A 13,406-nucleotide genomic window follows, 5' to 3' on the forward strand; every position below is an offset into this window, starting at 1 on the left:
TCCAACCGGTAAAAAAGTCACAAACAGAGAACCAGTTTCCTACTAAAAAAATATGAAGAATGGCGCTAAATCTTGCAGAGGGTCGAAAGAAATATCTTTCTGTTTTAGGATTGCAAACCGATGCTACCAACGGTAAAACAAGTGCAACGAAGAAAATAAAACGTGCCAAAGCTTGATATACTATTTAATTTAAAATTTTCACTTTTCATGACGCATGAAAATGCTGCACATGTAAAATCTAACCTAAGACCGACAGATGTTTCCGCCTTTGTAAATTTTCGTATCTTTTGAAACACTTACTATTTATGCATTGAAACTTCATCTTAGGGAGGTGCAAATAATTTAAAGAGTGGTCTGATGTCCCCTTCCCCTTGCCCATAATGGGGTACATATCCTGTAGTGATGTGTTTTCGTCCTTATAATATTAAGGTTTATGACCCCTTCTCAGTGCCAGTGGCCTGTGAATTATTAGATTTTCAAACTTCAATAGTATCGAAACAGCTTAGATAATGAATAATAAAGATCACAGGCGCTTGGGTCTATGATACAGATTTTTTTTTTTTTTTTTTTTTTTCATTAAAATATTCAATTTTTTATATTTATAATACATATCTATCACTTCTGTGCATGTCTCACCTAGTTTCGAGTGATTTAAACGACCCAGAGAAAAAAAAAACAATTTTACTATCCATACTAAGAAACAAAAAGGCAACTAACTCGACGCCATTTTTCTGCTATCTATAAATAAATAGATTGACCTACCTGGATTCCCCAACGATTTCTCTAGGGAAACGTTCCTTCCTTGCCGTCAGATCGCACACATCGTTGATATTTATCAAATTGGTATTGTTCGTAACATTTTTAGTCCATCTCCAGCATATAATAAAAAGATTTTAACTTTTTTGACTAATTTCAAATTTACGTGCCCGGAAGTTGACTGTTTTTCCCCGAACTTTTGTTAAAGGGAAGTAATATTTTCCCGGACTTTTTCGGAACATCTCTCCAAGTACATATGAAAATAATAAAGTGATACGATGATTTCCGAACTTTTACCAAAAAGGCGCAACTTTCCAATTGCCGGAAAAGAATCTGTCATCATATTCAGTATATTGATTCATGATAATTTATAAATATACAAATACTCACACAAAATTGACTTATGGGAGGAACTAAAAAAAATTAAGCCATTAACCATTGATCTGATATTTTCATTTATTTATAAATAACCATGATAACAGGGATAACAGGGATAAGTTTTGTTCCGCTTGGCTAATTTTTACAAAATTACGGGCTTTGGACTTTGATAAATTGTTGAAAATAACAGTTATACAGACTTTTTTTCTAAACACTTTCAGATATTGGGATGATTTTTGGCATGTGAGTTAACCAAGATGAGTTACAGATCAGATTTAAGTTTCATTCTGTTAGACTGCTAATTTTTGCCGAAATTACAGGCTATGGACATTGATAAATTGTTGAAAATCACAGTTATAGACTTTTTTTCTAAACGCTTTCAGATATTGGGATGATTTTTGGCATGTGAATTAAACAAGATCATTATGAGTTACAGATCAAGTTTAAGTTTTGTTCTGCTCGTCTTATTTTTGCCGAAATTACAGGTTATGGACTTTGATAAATTGTTAAAAATCACAGGTATACAGAATTTTTCTCTAAACGCTTTCAGATATTGGGCTGATATTTGGTACATGTATGTACATGTAAGTTATCCATGACAAGTTACAGATATCAAGTTTAGGTTTTGTTCTGCTCGGTTAATTTTTGCTGTAATTTGGGGATTTGGACTTTAAATAGATATCTGAAAATCACAGTAATACAGAACTTTTTATGCCCCACCTACGATAGTAGAGGGGCATTATGTTTTCTGGTCTGTGCGTCCGTTTGTTCGTCCATTCGTTCGTTCGTTCGTCCGTCTGTCCCGCTTCAGGTTAAAGTTTTTGGTCGAGGTAGTTTTTGATGAAGTTGAAGTCCAATCGACTTCAAACTTGGTACACATGTTCCCTATGATATGATCTTTCTAATTTTAATGCCAAATTAGAGATTTTACCCCAATTTCACGGTCCACTGAACATAGAAAATGATAGTGCGAGTGGGGCATTCGTGTACTGAGGACACATTCTTGTTTCTAAATGCTTTCAGATATTGGGCTGATTTTTGGTATGTGAGCTAACCCTGATGAGTTACAGATCAAGTTTAAGTTTCGTTCTGCTCTGCTAATTTTTGCCTAAATTAAGGGTTTTACTTTACAACTTTAAAAATTGTTGAAAATCACAGTTATACAGACTTTTTTCTATACGCCCCCAGATTTTGAGATGAATGTTTATATATGTGAGAGTACCATCATGTTTGTGTCCACATGTGTTATTGAAATTGCAGATTTTTAAAAAATTTTGAGACAGGGCCATTCGAGTCACTTTGACACATCTAGTTTTTAGATTGGCACTCAGGGTTTCTACACAATACATTAATATCATACATGTGAATATTCTTCTGGCAGGAGTCATAATCTCCTGCTTTTCAGACCCTCTTCCTCCTGTTAAAATTTTAAATCTTCAGCGTTTTTGAAAATAACAACCATGAAAAATATTCAGAAGACAATTTAGTCACTTTCACTGTTCTAGTGTAATGTACCTTTACAAATGGAATATAGACCTTTTACCTTAAAGATTTCTTTTTTTCAGAGGATATTAAGAAGAAATACAAAAAACTAGCTTTACAGCATCACCCAGACAAGGTATGTATTCAATGAGTTTAATTGTTATAAAAATATAGATGATTTAGTTTGAAGTTATAGTACTGAAAAGAAAGTTTGATAATCAATTTGAATCAATAATTTTTGAAAGAGTTCTTCCCCTTTGGAAATTTATTGCATATTAATAAGATATATTTTTTATGCCCCACCTACGATAGTAGAGGGGCATTATGTTTTCTGGTCTGTGCGTTAGTTCGTTCGTCCGTCTGTGCATCCGTTCGCTTCAGGTTAAAGTTTTTGGTCAAGGTAGTTTTTGATGAAGTTGAAGTCCAATCAACTTCAAACTCAGTACACATGTTCCCCATGATATGATCTTTCTAATTTTAATGCCAAATTATAGTTTTGACCCCAATTTCATGGTCCACTGAACATAGAAAATGATAGTGCGAAATTCAGGTTAAATTGATATTTTATCGTATGTTTTTCTTTGTTGTGATGTTATGCTATTGTTTCAGAAAAAGGGAGAAGGTTTGGATCCATTAAAACGTTTAATCCCGCTGCAAATGTTTGCACCTGTCCTAAGTCAGGAATCTGATGTACAGTAGTTGTCGTTTGTTTATGTAATATATACGTGTTTCTCGTTTCTCGTTTTGTTTATATAGATTAGACCGTTGGTTTTCCCGTTTGAATGGTTTTACACTAGTAATTTTGGGGCCCTTTATAGCTTGTTGTTCGGTGTGAGCTAAGGCTCCGTGTTGAAGGCCGTACTTTAACCTATAATGGTTTACTTTTTAAATTGTTATTTGTATGGAGAGTTGTCTCATTGGCACTCACACCACATCTTCCTATATCTATAAAGTTTTTGGTCAAGGTAGTTTTTGATGAAGTTGAAGTTACATCAACTTGAAACTTAGTACACATGTTCCCTATGATATGATATTTCTAATTTTTATTCCAAATTAAAGTTTTTACCCAATTTCACGGTCCACTGAACATAGAAAATGATAGTGCGAGTGGGGCATCCGTGTACTATGGACACATTCTTGTTCACATTGAAATAATATTTTTTCAGTGTTAAATGTACATTTTGTAATTTCAATCAATTTTGTTTGCTTAGAAGTGTTTTTTGAAAATGTTTATAACTGTTAAACTATCCTTCATGAGGAATAAACATGTACTGGAAATACATGTACATGTAAATACTTTCAAACAGGATGCATGAACATTTCAAGTTATTATCTAAAACAACTGGGCTAAATGTCAGTATGCATTGATAATATCTCACTGCAAGATAGTTATAAAACTTTTGAAAGAATAATTCAAAAGGTTATTTTTTATGCCACACTCAGGGGCATTATGTTTGTCGGTCTGTGTGTTTATTTGTCCAGCTGTCCTGCTTCAGGTTAAAGTTTTTAGTTAAAGTGTTTGTCAAGGTATAAATTTTTAATGAAGTTGAAGTCCAATCTACAAAATGTACTTGAAACTTAGTTCCTCATGATATGATCTTGATAATTATTATGCCAAATTAAAATTTGATCCAATTTAACAGACCACAGAACATAGTAAATGATAGTGAGGGTAGAGCATCCGAGTTCTATGGACACATACATGTATTCCTTTTGGATGACTGTTAGAACTTTTTTTTTAATTTTTCTAGAATCCTGATGATCCTGGTTCGACAGAGACATTCCAGAGACTTAGTCAAGCTTATTTCCAGTTAACAAGAAAATATGCAGGTCTGTGAATCCAAAGACTTAAAAACAGAAAGGTCGTTTTTTGTCGAGCCTGCAAAATTTGTCGTAGAAAGCTCGACAGGGATAGGGATTGGGCAGCAGCTACAGGGGCGTTAGCTAAATTCTAAAAAGCTGTATATTTTAGATGGTGGAAGACCTGGATGCTTCATACTTTGTATATATAGATACCTTATGTTACGAAAGGATTGTAAGGTTTATGTCCAACTGGGAGGTGGCATGTGACCTTGACCTTATTTTCATGGTTCAGTGGTCAAAGCTAAGTTTTTGTGTTTTGGTCTTTTTTTCTGATACTATATGCAATAGGTAGACTACATTTGGTGTAAGGAAATATTTTAGGATGTACATGTCAGTCTCGCAGGTTTTATTTGACCTTGACCTCATTTTCACTGTTCATTGTTCAGTGTTAAATTTTTGTGTATTGGTCTGTTTTTCTTAAACTAAGCAATAGGTCAATTATATTTGTTGTAGGGAAGGATTGTAAACTGTTCGTGTCTGTCTGGTATGGTTCATTTGACCTTGACCTTTCTTTCATGGTTCATGGTTCATTGGTCAATGTTTAGTTTTTCTTAGTTAAGTCTGTTTCTTAGAAACTATAAACAATAGGTCAACTATCTTTAGTGTATTCAATGATTGTAAGGTGTACATGTAATTCCCCTTCAGTTTATATGACCTTGACCACATTTTCTTGGATCATGTTAAGTTTATGTGATAGTTGTAGTAAAACTTTATATTTAGGACTATCAACATAATATCAATTGTTATTAAAGAAGGCGAGAAATTTCAGCGTATGCACTCTTGTGTAATCATGTTGGGGTGTAAAAGCTTTGACTGAAGTATTGATGGTTTGAAGTGCTTCCAAGTTTCTTACTGAAATTGTGTGCACAATTAACACTTTTACAAACCCTATAAAGACAATAACAATCAAAACCAAGGAGTAAACAAAGACTCAAAAAACCAAAGGACATTTACATCAACAGTTATAAATAATAAATAAGAAACAACACGAACTCCACTAAAAACTGGGAGTGAAATCAGGTGCTGCAGAAGGGTAAGCATTTCCTGCACCGTATACGGCACCCGTCGTGTTATTTCTTTGTTCAATTCAGTGATGGAAGGTTATTATGACTGAGATAGAATAGCAGATATGATTTCTGACACACTTTTGTCATAATTGCCAATCAGCTCATGATGGCAACCGTAAAATTTCTTGAGTGATGACCTTAATTTGATTGATTCATAGCCCTGTCTTAGCAACTTTTGAGAAAGCAGTATTTCTCATTAAAAAAAAATCAACGTACTTTGAGCTAGCTCTAGAGTAACGTATCAATTGAGACACATATACTCCATATGCTGGTGTTGCTGGGATGCTGCTACACAGAAATGGAAAGTTGACTTTAGGAAAATTAAAATCATCGGGTTTGTCATTAATTTTGGTATTGTATAAAATTACACAAGGAATAATTCAATTCCTTTAATTACAATTTTATACTATTATTTTCTTATACGAGAAATCCATCACTCATTGATTAATTTAAATAAAAAAATGATATTACATTTTTTTGCACCCGCAGCTGAAACTTAATATTGTTTTATCTGTTTCCGTCCATCTGTCCCATTATGGGTATATAGTCATGATAGTTATTCCGCATAACTCCTTCTACAGTTTGAATCCTAGGAAGTTTCACTCTGCTGGCTTTTTGTACATGCATTGTAGGTTTGCATTTGGTCAGGGTTTTGATTTTGATTTATATTTGCTCTTTTGGGAGATAGTTGAACTTTGTCATTTTTTGGAGTATTACTTATATAGAATAAGCTGTTAAATGTTATGACTTACTTGACTTAATCCACTTCGTCCCAAAGGGGACATAGGGTGACAAATGTTACAGTTATTTTAAAATAATTTAATTTTGGATGTAACACGTCTTCTGATTGGCTGACGTTATTTTGTTATGAGCCCATAGACATAATTTAGTCATCTGACCATGACGTCATCAACATTTTTTCATGGTTTTCTACGGTTTAAAATGGAATTTAGAATTAAATTATAAGAAATGACTGTAATATTTTTTCTGTCTATTCGAAATAACATAAAAAAATGTGGTGCACACTGTTAAATAACCCGTTATGCGCGTTATTCAGTGTGCACCACATTTTTTATGTTATTTCTTCATAGACAGAAAAATTATTACAGTCATTCCTTAAATAACACTTTGCATCTGCCAGGGCATCAAGTGTGTCTCTCAGACACAATAATATCTCAAACATTGTCAAAGAAAGTCCTACATTGACTTTGATATAATACAGTTACTTAAGAGTGGAGTATGGGGGGATCACTTTGTCTAGTTTTTAATTACAAAACTCATTTGGTTAATGCATTAGTTGCTGTATATTATATCAATACTTATACAACTTATATTTTGTTTTTTAGTTAACAGGATAGTAGGAGGGTGCTGTCAAAGTTGTGGATGTCAGTACTGCTATGAAACTGACGACGAAGAAGAAGATTTTACTGATGAAGATCTTGAAGAAGATGACGAAGAAAGCTATGCTGTATGTTTTTCAAGATTAGGTTTTATAAGCTTCACTATATATATATATAAATCTTATATTTTTTTTTTAATTTGAAATCTTTAAATGGTTTGACTTTTGTTAAACTTTTGTATTTAGCGTTTTGTTGCTTGTCCAAGCTTTCTGTTCTTCTTGAAAGTTAATCTAGAATAGTATTCCCAAATATAAAAAAGATAAATGTTGATAAAGTCCCTTGATTAACCAGTATGCAAATAACCTTTTTAAGCCCTGCTTACGGGCATTATGTTTATTGGTCTTTGCATCCATTCATTTGTCTGTACGTCTGTCCTGCTGAAGGTTAACGTTTTTTGGTCAAGGTAGTTTCTGTTACCTATGATATGATTGTTCTAATTTTAATTATCTAATTTTATGGTTCACTGAACATAAAAATTGATAGTGTTGGTGGGGCATCCGTATAATAAGGACACATTCTTGTTTCAGCATAATCAAAAATGATGTTTGGGTGTTAAAAAACAAATAAAATAGAAATTGAAAGTGTTGACAGAGTTGAGGTGATAGAAATCTTCAATCATTATAAAATAATCAAAATTGTTGATGATAACATATTATAAAATAGATTTCCTGAACACTGACATGGATAAAATAAGGGTCCTGGTAGATAAAGCAAATCATTGTATTGCCAATCAAAATTCATTTCCTTTGAATTAGTTTTCATATTAATGGGCATGTAATTATTTGATGTCAACAATAGATAAACCATATAATTTCTTCTCTATTTTTTCAGTCTTGGTTCTTCAGAAAGTTGTTTGTCGATGTATTTGGAGATTTTGTTTTTCAAAGAAGTAAGTACTGTATCTTTATTTCTGTTTTAATATATAGATTGATAATTGTTTAGTTAGTGTTCAGTGGGAAATATTTCAGGCACATATATTTATAGTAAAATGTACATGCTTCATTTTTTCTCTACAATATCAGATTTATACACATATATATATATATATACTTGTTTCCTTAATGTTGAGTGGCAAATATACAGACATTTTTAGAGAAGATCTTTTGGATCATTTGAAGATAGCGATTGTTTTCTACAATTTGAATTATTGTATTTTTATATATGTACATAATATTGTTTATTGAAGTGCAAACATATAACAGATAAACAGCTGATGACTACTTATAATATAGTTCAATATGTCAGATCTATCTTTTGTTTAAGATACTAATGTAAGTTTAAATTTGAATGTTTTCATATATCATGTAATCATTTAAAATTAAGAACAGCAATAAAAGGGCTGTTCCTTTGCTTTTATGACTTTTGTTTTTCTATTATATATATATTAATAATAAGTAAAGAGAAAAATGTATCGCATTAATGTAGTTGTTAACTTTCAAAATTCCTAATTGGAAGATCTCCCTTTTGGATAAGCTTTCTTTGAATATTTATGTTTTCATATATTATGTATTAGATAGTATTATTTTGTCAAGTGAGTAGATATAATATGTTTAAGGTCTCATTCTGATGTTGAGATGAAGAACAGCAATAAAAGCTCTATTCCTTTGCTGACTGTAACGTGACGGTACCCAAATTGCACCTTTTTTGACAGTTTTTGTCGAGCCTGCAACTTTTGTTGCAGAAAGCTCGACATAGGGATAGTGATCCGGCGGCGGCTACGGCGGCGGCAACGGCGGCGGCTACGGCGGCGGCGTTAGCTCACTTCTTAAAAGCTTTATATTTTAGAAGGTGGAAGACCTGGATGCTTCATACTTTGTATATAGATGTTTCATGTTACGAAGTTTCCGTCAGTCACATGTCCAATGTCCTTGACCTCATTTTCATGGTTCAGTGATCACTTGAAAAAAAAGTTCAAATTTTTTGTAATGTTGAATTCTCTCTTATTATAAGTAATAGGATAACTATATTTGATGTGTGCATACCTTGCAAGGTCCTCATGCCCGTCAGACAGTTTTCACTTGACCTCGACCTCATTTCATGGATCAGTGAACAAGGTTAAGTTTTGGTTGTCAAGTCCATATCTCAGATACTATAAGCAATAGGGCTAGTATATTCGGTGTATGGAAGGACTGTAAGGTGTACATGTCCAACTGGCAGGTGTCATCTGACCTTGACCTCATTTTCATGGTTCAGTGGTCAAAGTTAAGTTTTTGAGTTTTGGTCTTTTTATCTAATGCTATATGCCATAGGTCAACTATATTTGGTGTATGGAAATATTTTATGATCTTTATGTCAGTCGAGCAGGTTTTATTTAACCGTGACCTCATTTTCACGGTTCATTGCACAGTGTTAAGTTTTTGTGTTTTGGTCTATTTTTCTTAAACTATAAGTAATGTGTCAACTATATATGTTGTATAGAAGCATTGTTAGCTGTACCTGTCTGCCTGGCATGGTTCATCTGACCTGGATCTCTTTTTCAAGGTTCATTGGTCTTTGTTTAGTTATCTTGGTTAATGTAAAGTTTATGTGACAGTTGTAATAAAGCTTAGATTTATACTTAAGACTATCAACATAATATCAATGATTAGTATAGAAGGCGAGACATTTCAGCGTGTGCACTCTTGTTTTCAACTACGTTTTTAGCTCACCTGGCCCGAAGGGCCAAGTGAGCTTTTCTCATCACTTGGCGTCCGTCGTCCGTCGTCGTCCGTCGTCCGTCGTCCGTCGTCGTCGTCGTCCGTCGTCGTTAACTTTTACAAAAATCTTCTCCTCTGAAACTACTGGGCCAAATCAAACCAAACTTGGCCACAATCATCATTGGGGTATCTAGTTTAAAAAATGTGTGGCGTGACCCGGTCAACCAACCAAGATGGCCGCCACGGCTAAAAATAGAACATAGGGGTAAAATGCAGTTTTTGGCTTATAACTCAAAAACCAAAGCATTTTGAGGAAATCTGACGGGATAAAAATGTTTATCAGGTCAAGATCTATCTGCCCTGAAATTTTCAGATGAATCAGTCAATCGGTTGTTGGGTTGCTGCCCCTGAATTGGTAATTTTGAGGAAATTTTGCTGTTTTTGGTTATTATCTTGAATATTATTATAGATAGAGATAAACTGTAAACAGCAATAATGTTCAGCAAAGTAAGATCTACAAATAAGTCAACATGACCAAAATGGTCAGTTGACCCGTTTAGGAGTAATTGCCCTTTATAGTCAATTTTAACCATTTTTCATAAATTAAATTAATCTTTTACAAAAATCTTCTCCTCTGAAACTACTGGGCCAAATTAATCCAAACTTGGCCACAATCATCTTTGGGGTATCTAGTTTAAAAAATGTGTGGCGTGACCTGGTCAACCAACCAAGATGGCCGCCACCGCTAAAAATAGAACATAGGGGTAAAATGCAGTTTTTGGCTTATAACTCAAAAACCAAAGCATTTTGAGGAAATCTGACATGGATAAAAATGTTTATCACGTCAAGATCTATCTGCCCTGAAATTTTCAGATGAATTGGTCAATCGGTTGTTGGGTTGCTGCCCCTGAATTGGTAATTTTGAGGAAATTTTGCTGTTTTTGGTTATTATCTTGAATATTATTATAGATAGAGATAAATTGTAAACAGCAATAATGTTCAGCAAAGTAAGATCTACAAATAAGTCAACATGACCAAAATGGTCAGTTGACCCCTTTAGGAGTTATTGCCCTTTATAGTCAATCTTTAACCATTTTTCATAAATCTAAGTAATCTTTTACAAAATCTCCACTGAAACTACTAGGCCACAATCATCTTTGGGGTATCTAGTTTGAAAAATGTGTCCGATGACCTGGCCATTCAACCAAGATGGCCGCCACGGCTAAAAATAGAACATAGGGGTAAAATGCAGTTTTTGGCTTATAACTATGAATTCAAAGCATCTAGAGCAAATCTGACAAGAAGTTAAATTGTTAATCAAGTCAATATCTATCTGCCCTGAATTTTTCAGATGAATTGGACAACTGGTTGTTGGGTTGCTGCCCTCCAATTGGTAATTTTTAAAGAAATTTTGCCGTTTTTGGTTATCTTGAATACTATTATAGATAGCAATAAACTGTAAACAGCAATAATGTTCAGCAAAGTAAGATCTACAAATAAGTCAACATGACCTAAATGGTCAATTGACCCCTTAAGGAGTTATTGCCCTTTATAGTCAATTTTTAACAATTTTCATTAATTTGGTAAATATATGTAAATTTTTACCAAATATAGTTCTCTGTTACTAATGGGCAAAGTTCATTATAGATATAATTGTAAGAAGCAAAATCGTTCAGTAAAGTAAGAACTTCAAACACATCACCATCACCAAAATACAATTTTGTCATGAATCCATTTGTGTCCTTTGTTTAATATGCACATAGACCAAGGTGAGCGACACAGGCTCTTTAGAGCCTCTAGTTTTATGATTAAGACAAAAGTTTCCATTTTGTGTTTATTTTGTAGCCCCATCCTTCTTTACTATATAGGTACACCAGTTTGATTTTCAATCCATATGGAATCATAGAAAAATTGGTCTGAACTAACCTCCAAACCATCAATGATTCTGTAATGAGGAGTACCCAAATTGCATCCATGCTTAAATTCGCAAAGTCTAAAGTCGAATAACAGAGCTTTTGTTTATTTTTTTCAAATATTTTGAACAATTGGATATTTGTCCATGCTTACTCTTCTTTTTTTAAGAAATGAATACTTGAAGCATATTGTATTTTCTAATTTTAAAAAGATGACGTTTCAGTACATTTTACTTTTTCAGTAAACACTTCATCTGTTGATAAATGCTGTGAACGTTTTGTGTATATCTAAATATATTTACCTATTTTGAAAGACATGTATAGTAACAAATCATGAAAATACAAATTGTTTAGTCTCTAGGAGATCTTGTAAGATTTCCGCTGCTATTTTTGTTAAATAGGTGCAATTTGGGTACCGTTACATTATATTATTTAACTAAAAATGTATCAGGAGTCCAAAATGTTCATGGCAAAAAATTGATAATTAAATAGTTTAATGTTGTCTACCTTCCACATAAAAAGCTGCCAACTAAAAACAATTATGACACAAATTGTTTCAATTTTTTTTTTCAAAGATTGTTTTCTTGTTTAACTCATATAATTATGTTTTTTTTGCAGAAAAAAAATAATTCCTACCTTTGGATACAACCCTCCAAGGCATTATTGGTAGGCAACATCAAAACAAGGAATTTTTAATTGTGGCTCAATATTATTTTATTTTTCAAAAACATGTATGCTATAAATTGAAGAAAAAAAATCCACATATTCATCATTATTAACATACATTTAAATGCCTTAAATCTGTAGTGTATTTTTTTTTTAGGATTTCAGTCTAGGAAAAAACCCAAATCTCAGAGGTTTACTAAGGAGGAGGAAGAGGAGGACAGCTTCTTTGATTTTATTTACAAAGTAAAATATATATTACTATCTCTAATTATGTAATGAATTAAGGGATACTGATCAATCTGATAGAATTTGATGAATAGTTTTCTTTATAAACCATGGACATTTAATAATAGAGAGAAAAAATACCAAGGTGTTGTTTATAAACATTAGTAAAATAAAGACAGGAAACAACATAGAAAACTGTTCTTCTTTCCAAAGGAAAAAAAAAGCAAAAGACAGTCCCCAACACGGGAAAAATGAATTAGCAACAGAAATCTGATAAAAATGAATTAATGAATACTAAAATTGAGAATGGACATGGGGAATGTTAAACAGACAACAACCCGATCATAGAGCAGACAACAGCCCAAGGCCATCCATGGGTCAAACCTGTCATTTGTAATGCTGAAAGTATTGAGTTCCTTACAATTATACATAATGATCTGGTCCTTAGATATTCATGTATTATATTCAATATTTAACTATTGTATTTTATATTCATATTTTAGAAATACCGAGATGATGACGAAGAAGATTTCATCACAGAAGAAGATGTAAGTATATGAATAAAATTTTCCATTGAAGGATAATTTTCTAATTGGCTTATTTTTATAACTTTAAAAAGTTACCATGTTCACAAGGCATTATGGTAAATATTCATTAAATGTTAGTGTTGAATGATAAAAAAGGAGTTGTCTGAATTTTGACATTTTTTTCTGCCCACTTTTACCTACAGTATATATTAGTCCTCTTTTACTAAAAATAATTTTAGGGAAAAAAAATTAAGGAGAAAAAAAATTTCCAACCTAGTACATTACTTGGTTTATGAGGAAAAGATACAGGTTCCTCCAAAAGTTATTTTTTTAACTATAAAAATTTGATGTGAAATTCACAATTTTATATTAAATTGACCTTTTTAGAATATTTTTCCATCTCTTTGTTTAGCATTACTTCCTAATATTTCCTTACTTCCTTTATGTAATGACATTAATGTATTTATTTTAGTTTGTACTTTTATAAGAGACA

The 13,406-nt window shown here is 32.6% G+C and overlaps 1 protein-coding gene across 1 annotated transcript in view; it reads left to right on the forward strand.

Moving 5' to 3' along the window:
• Window positions 1-12: 12 nt before the first annotated feature.
• The window catches only part of LOC143069583 (uncharacterized), a 50,433-nt gene continuing 37,039 nt past the window's right edge, over window positions 13-13,406 (forward strand). The window contains exons 1-7 of the mRNA XM_076244284.1: window positions 13-132; window positions 2,700-2,752; window positions 4,368-4,446; window positions 6,893-7,014; window positions 7,778-7,835; window positions 12,319-12,404; window positions 12,890-12,934. Of these exons, the coding sequence (XP_076100399.1) occupies window positions 60-132; window positions 2,700-2,752; window positions 4,368-4,446; window positions 6,893-7,014; window positions 7,778-7,835; window positions 12,319-12,404; window positions 12,890-12,934 (516 nt within the window). The 5' untranslated portion in view covers window positions 13-59. The remainder of the gene's footprint in view (window positions 133-2,699; window positions 2,753-4,367; window positions 4,447-6,892; window positions 7,015-7,777; window positions 7,836-12,318; window positions 12,405-12,889; window positions 12,935-13,406) is intronic.

The sequence above is a fragment of the Mytilus galloprovincialis genome, chromosome 3, assembly GCF_965363235.1.
Source record: "Mytilus galloprovincialis chromosome 3, xbMytGall1.hap1.1, whole genome shotgun sequence".
Lineage (NCBI taxonomy): Eukaryota > Metazoa > Mollusca > Bivalvia > Mytilida > Mytilidae > Mytilus > Mytilus galloprovincialis.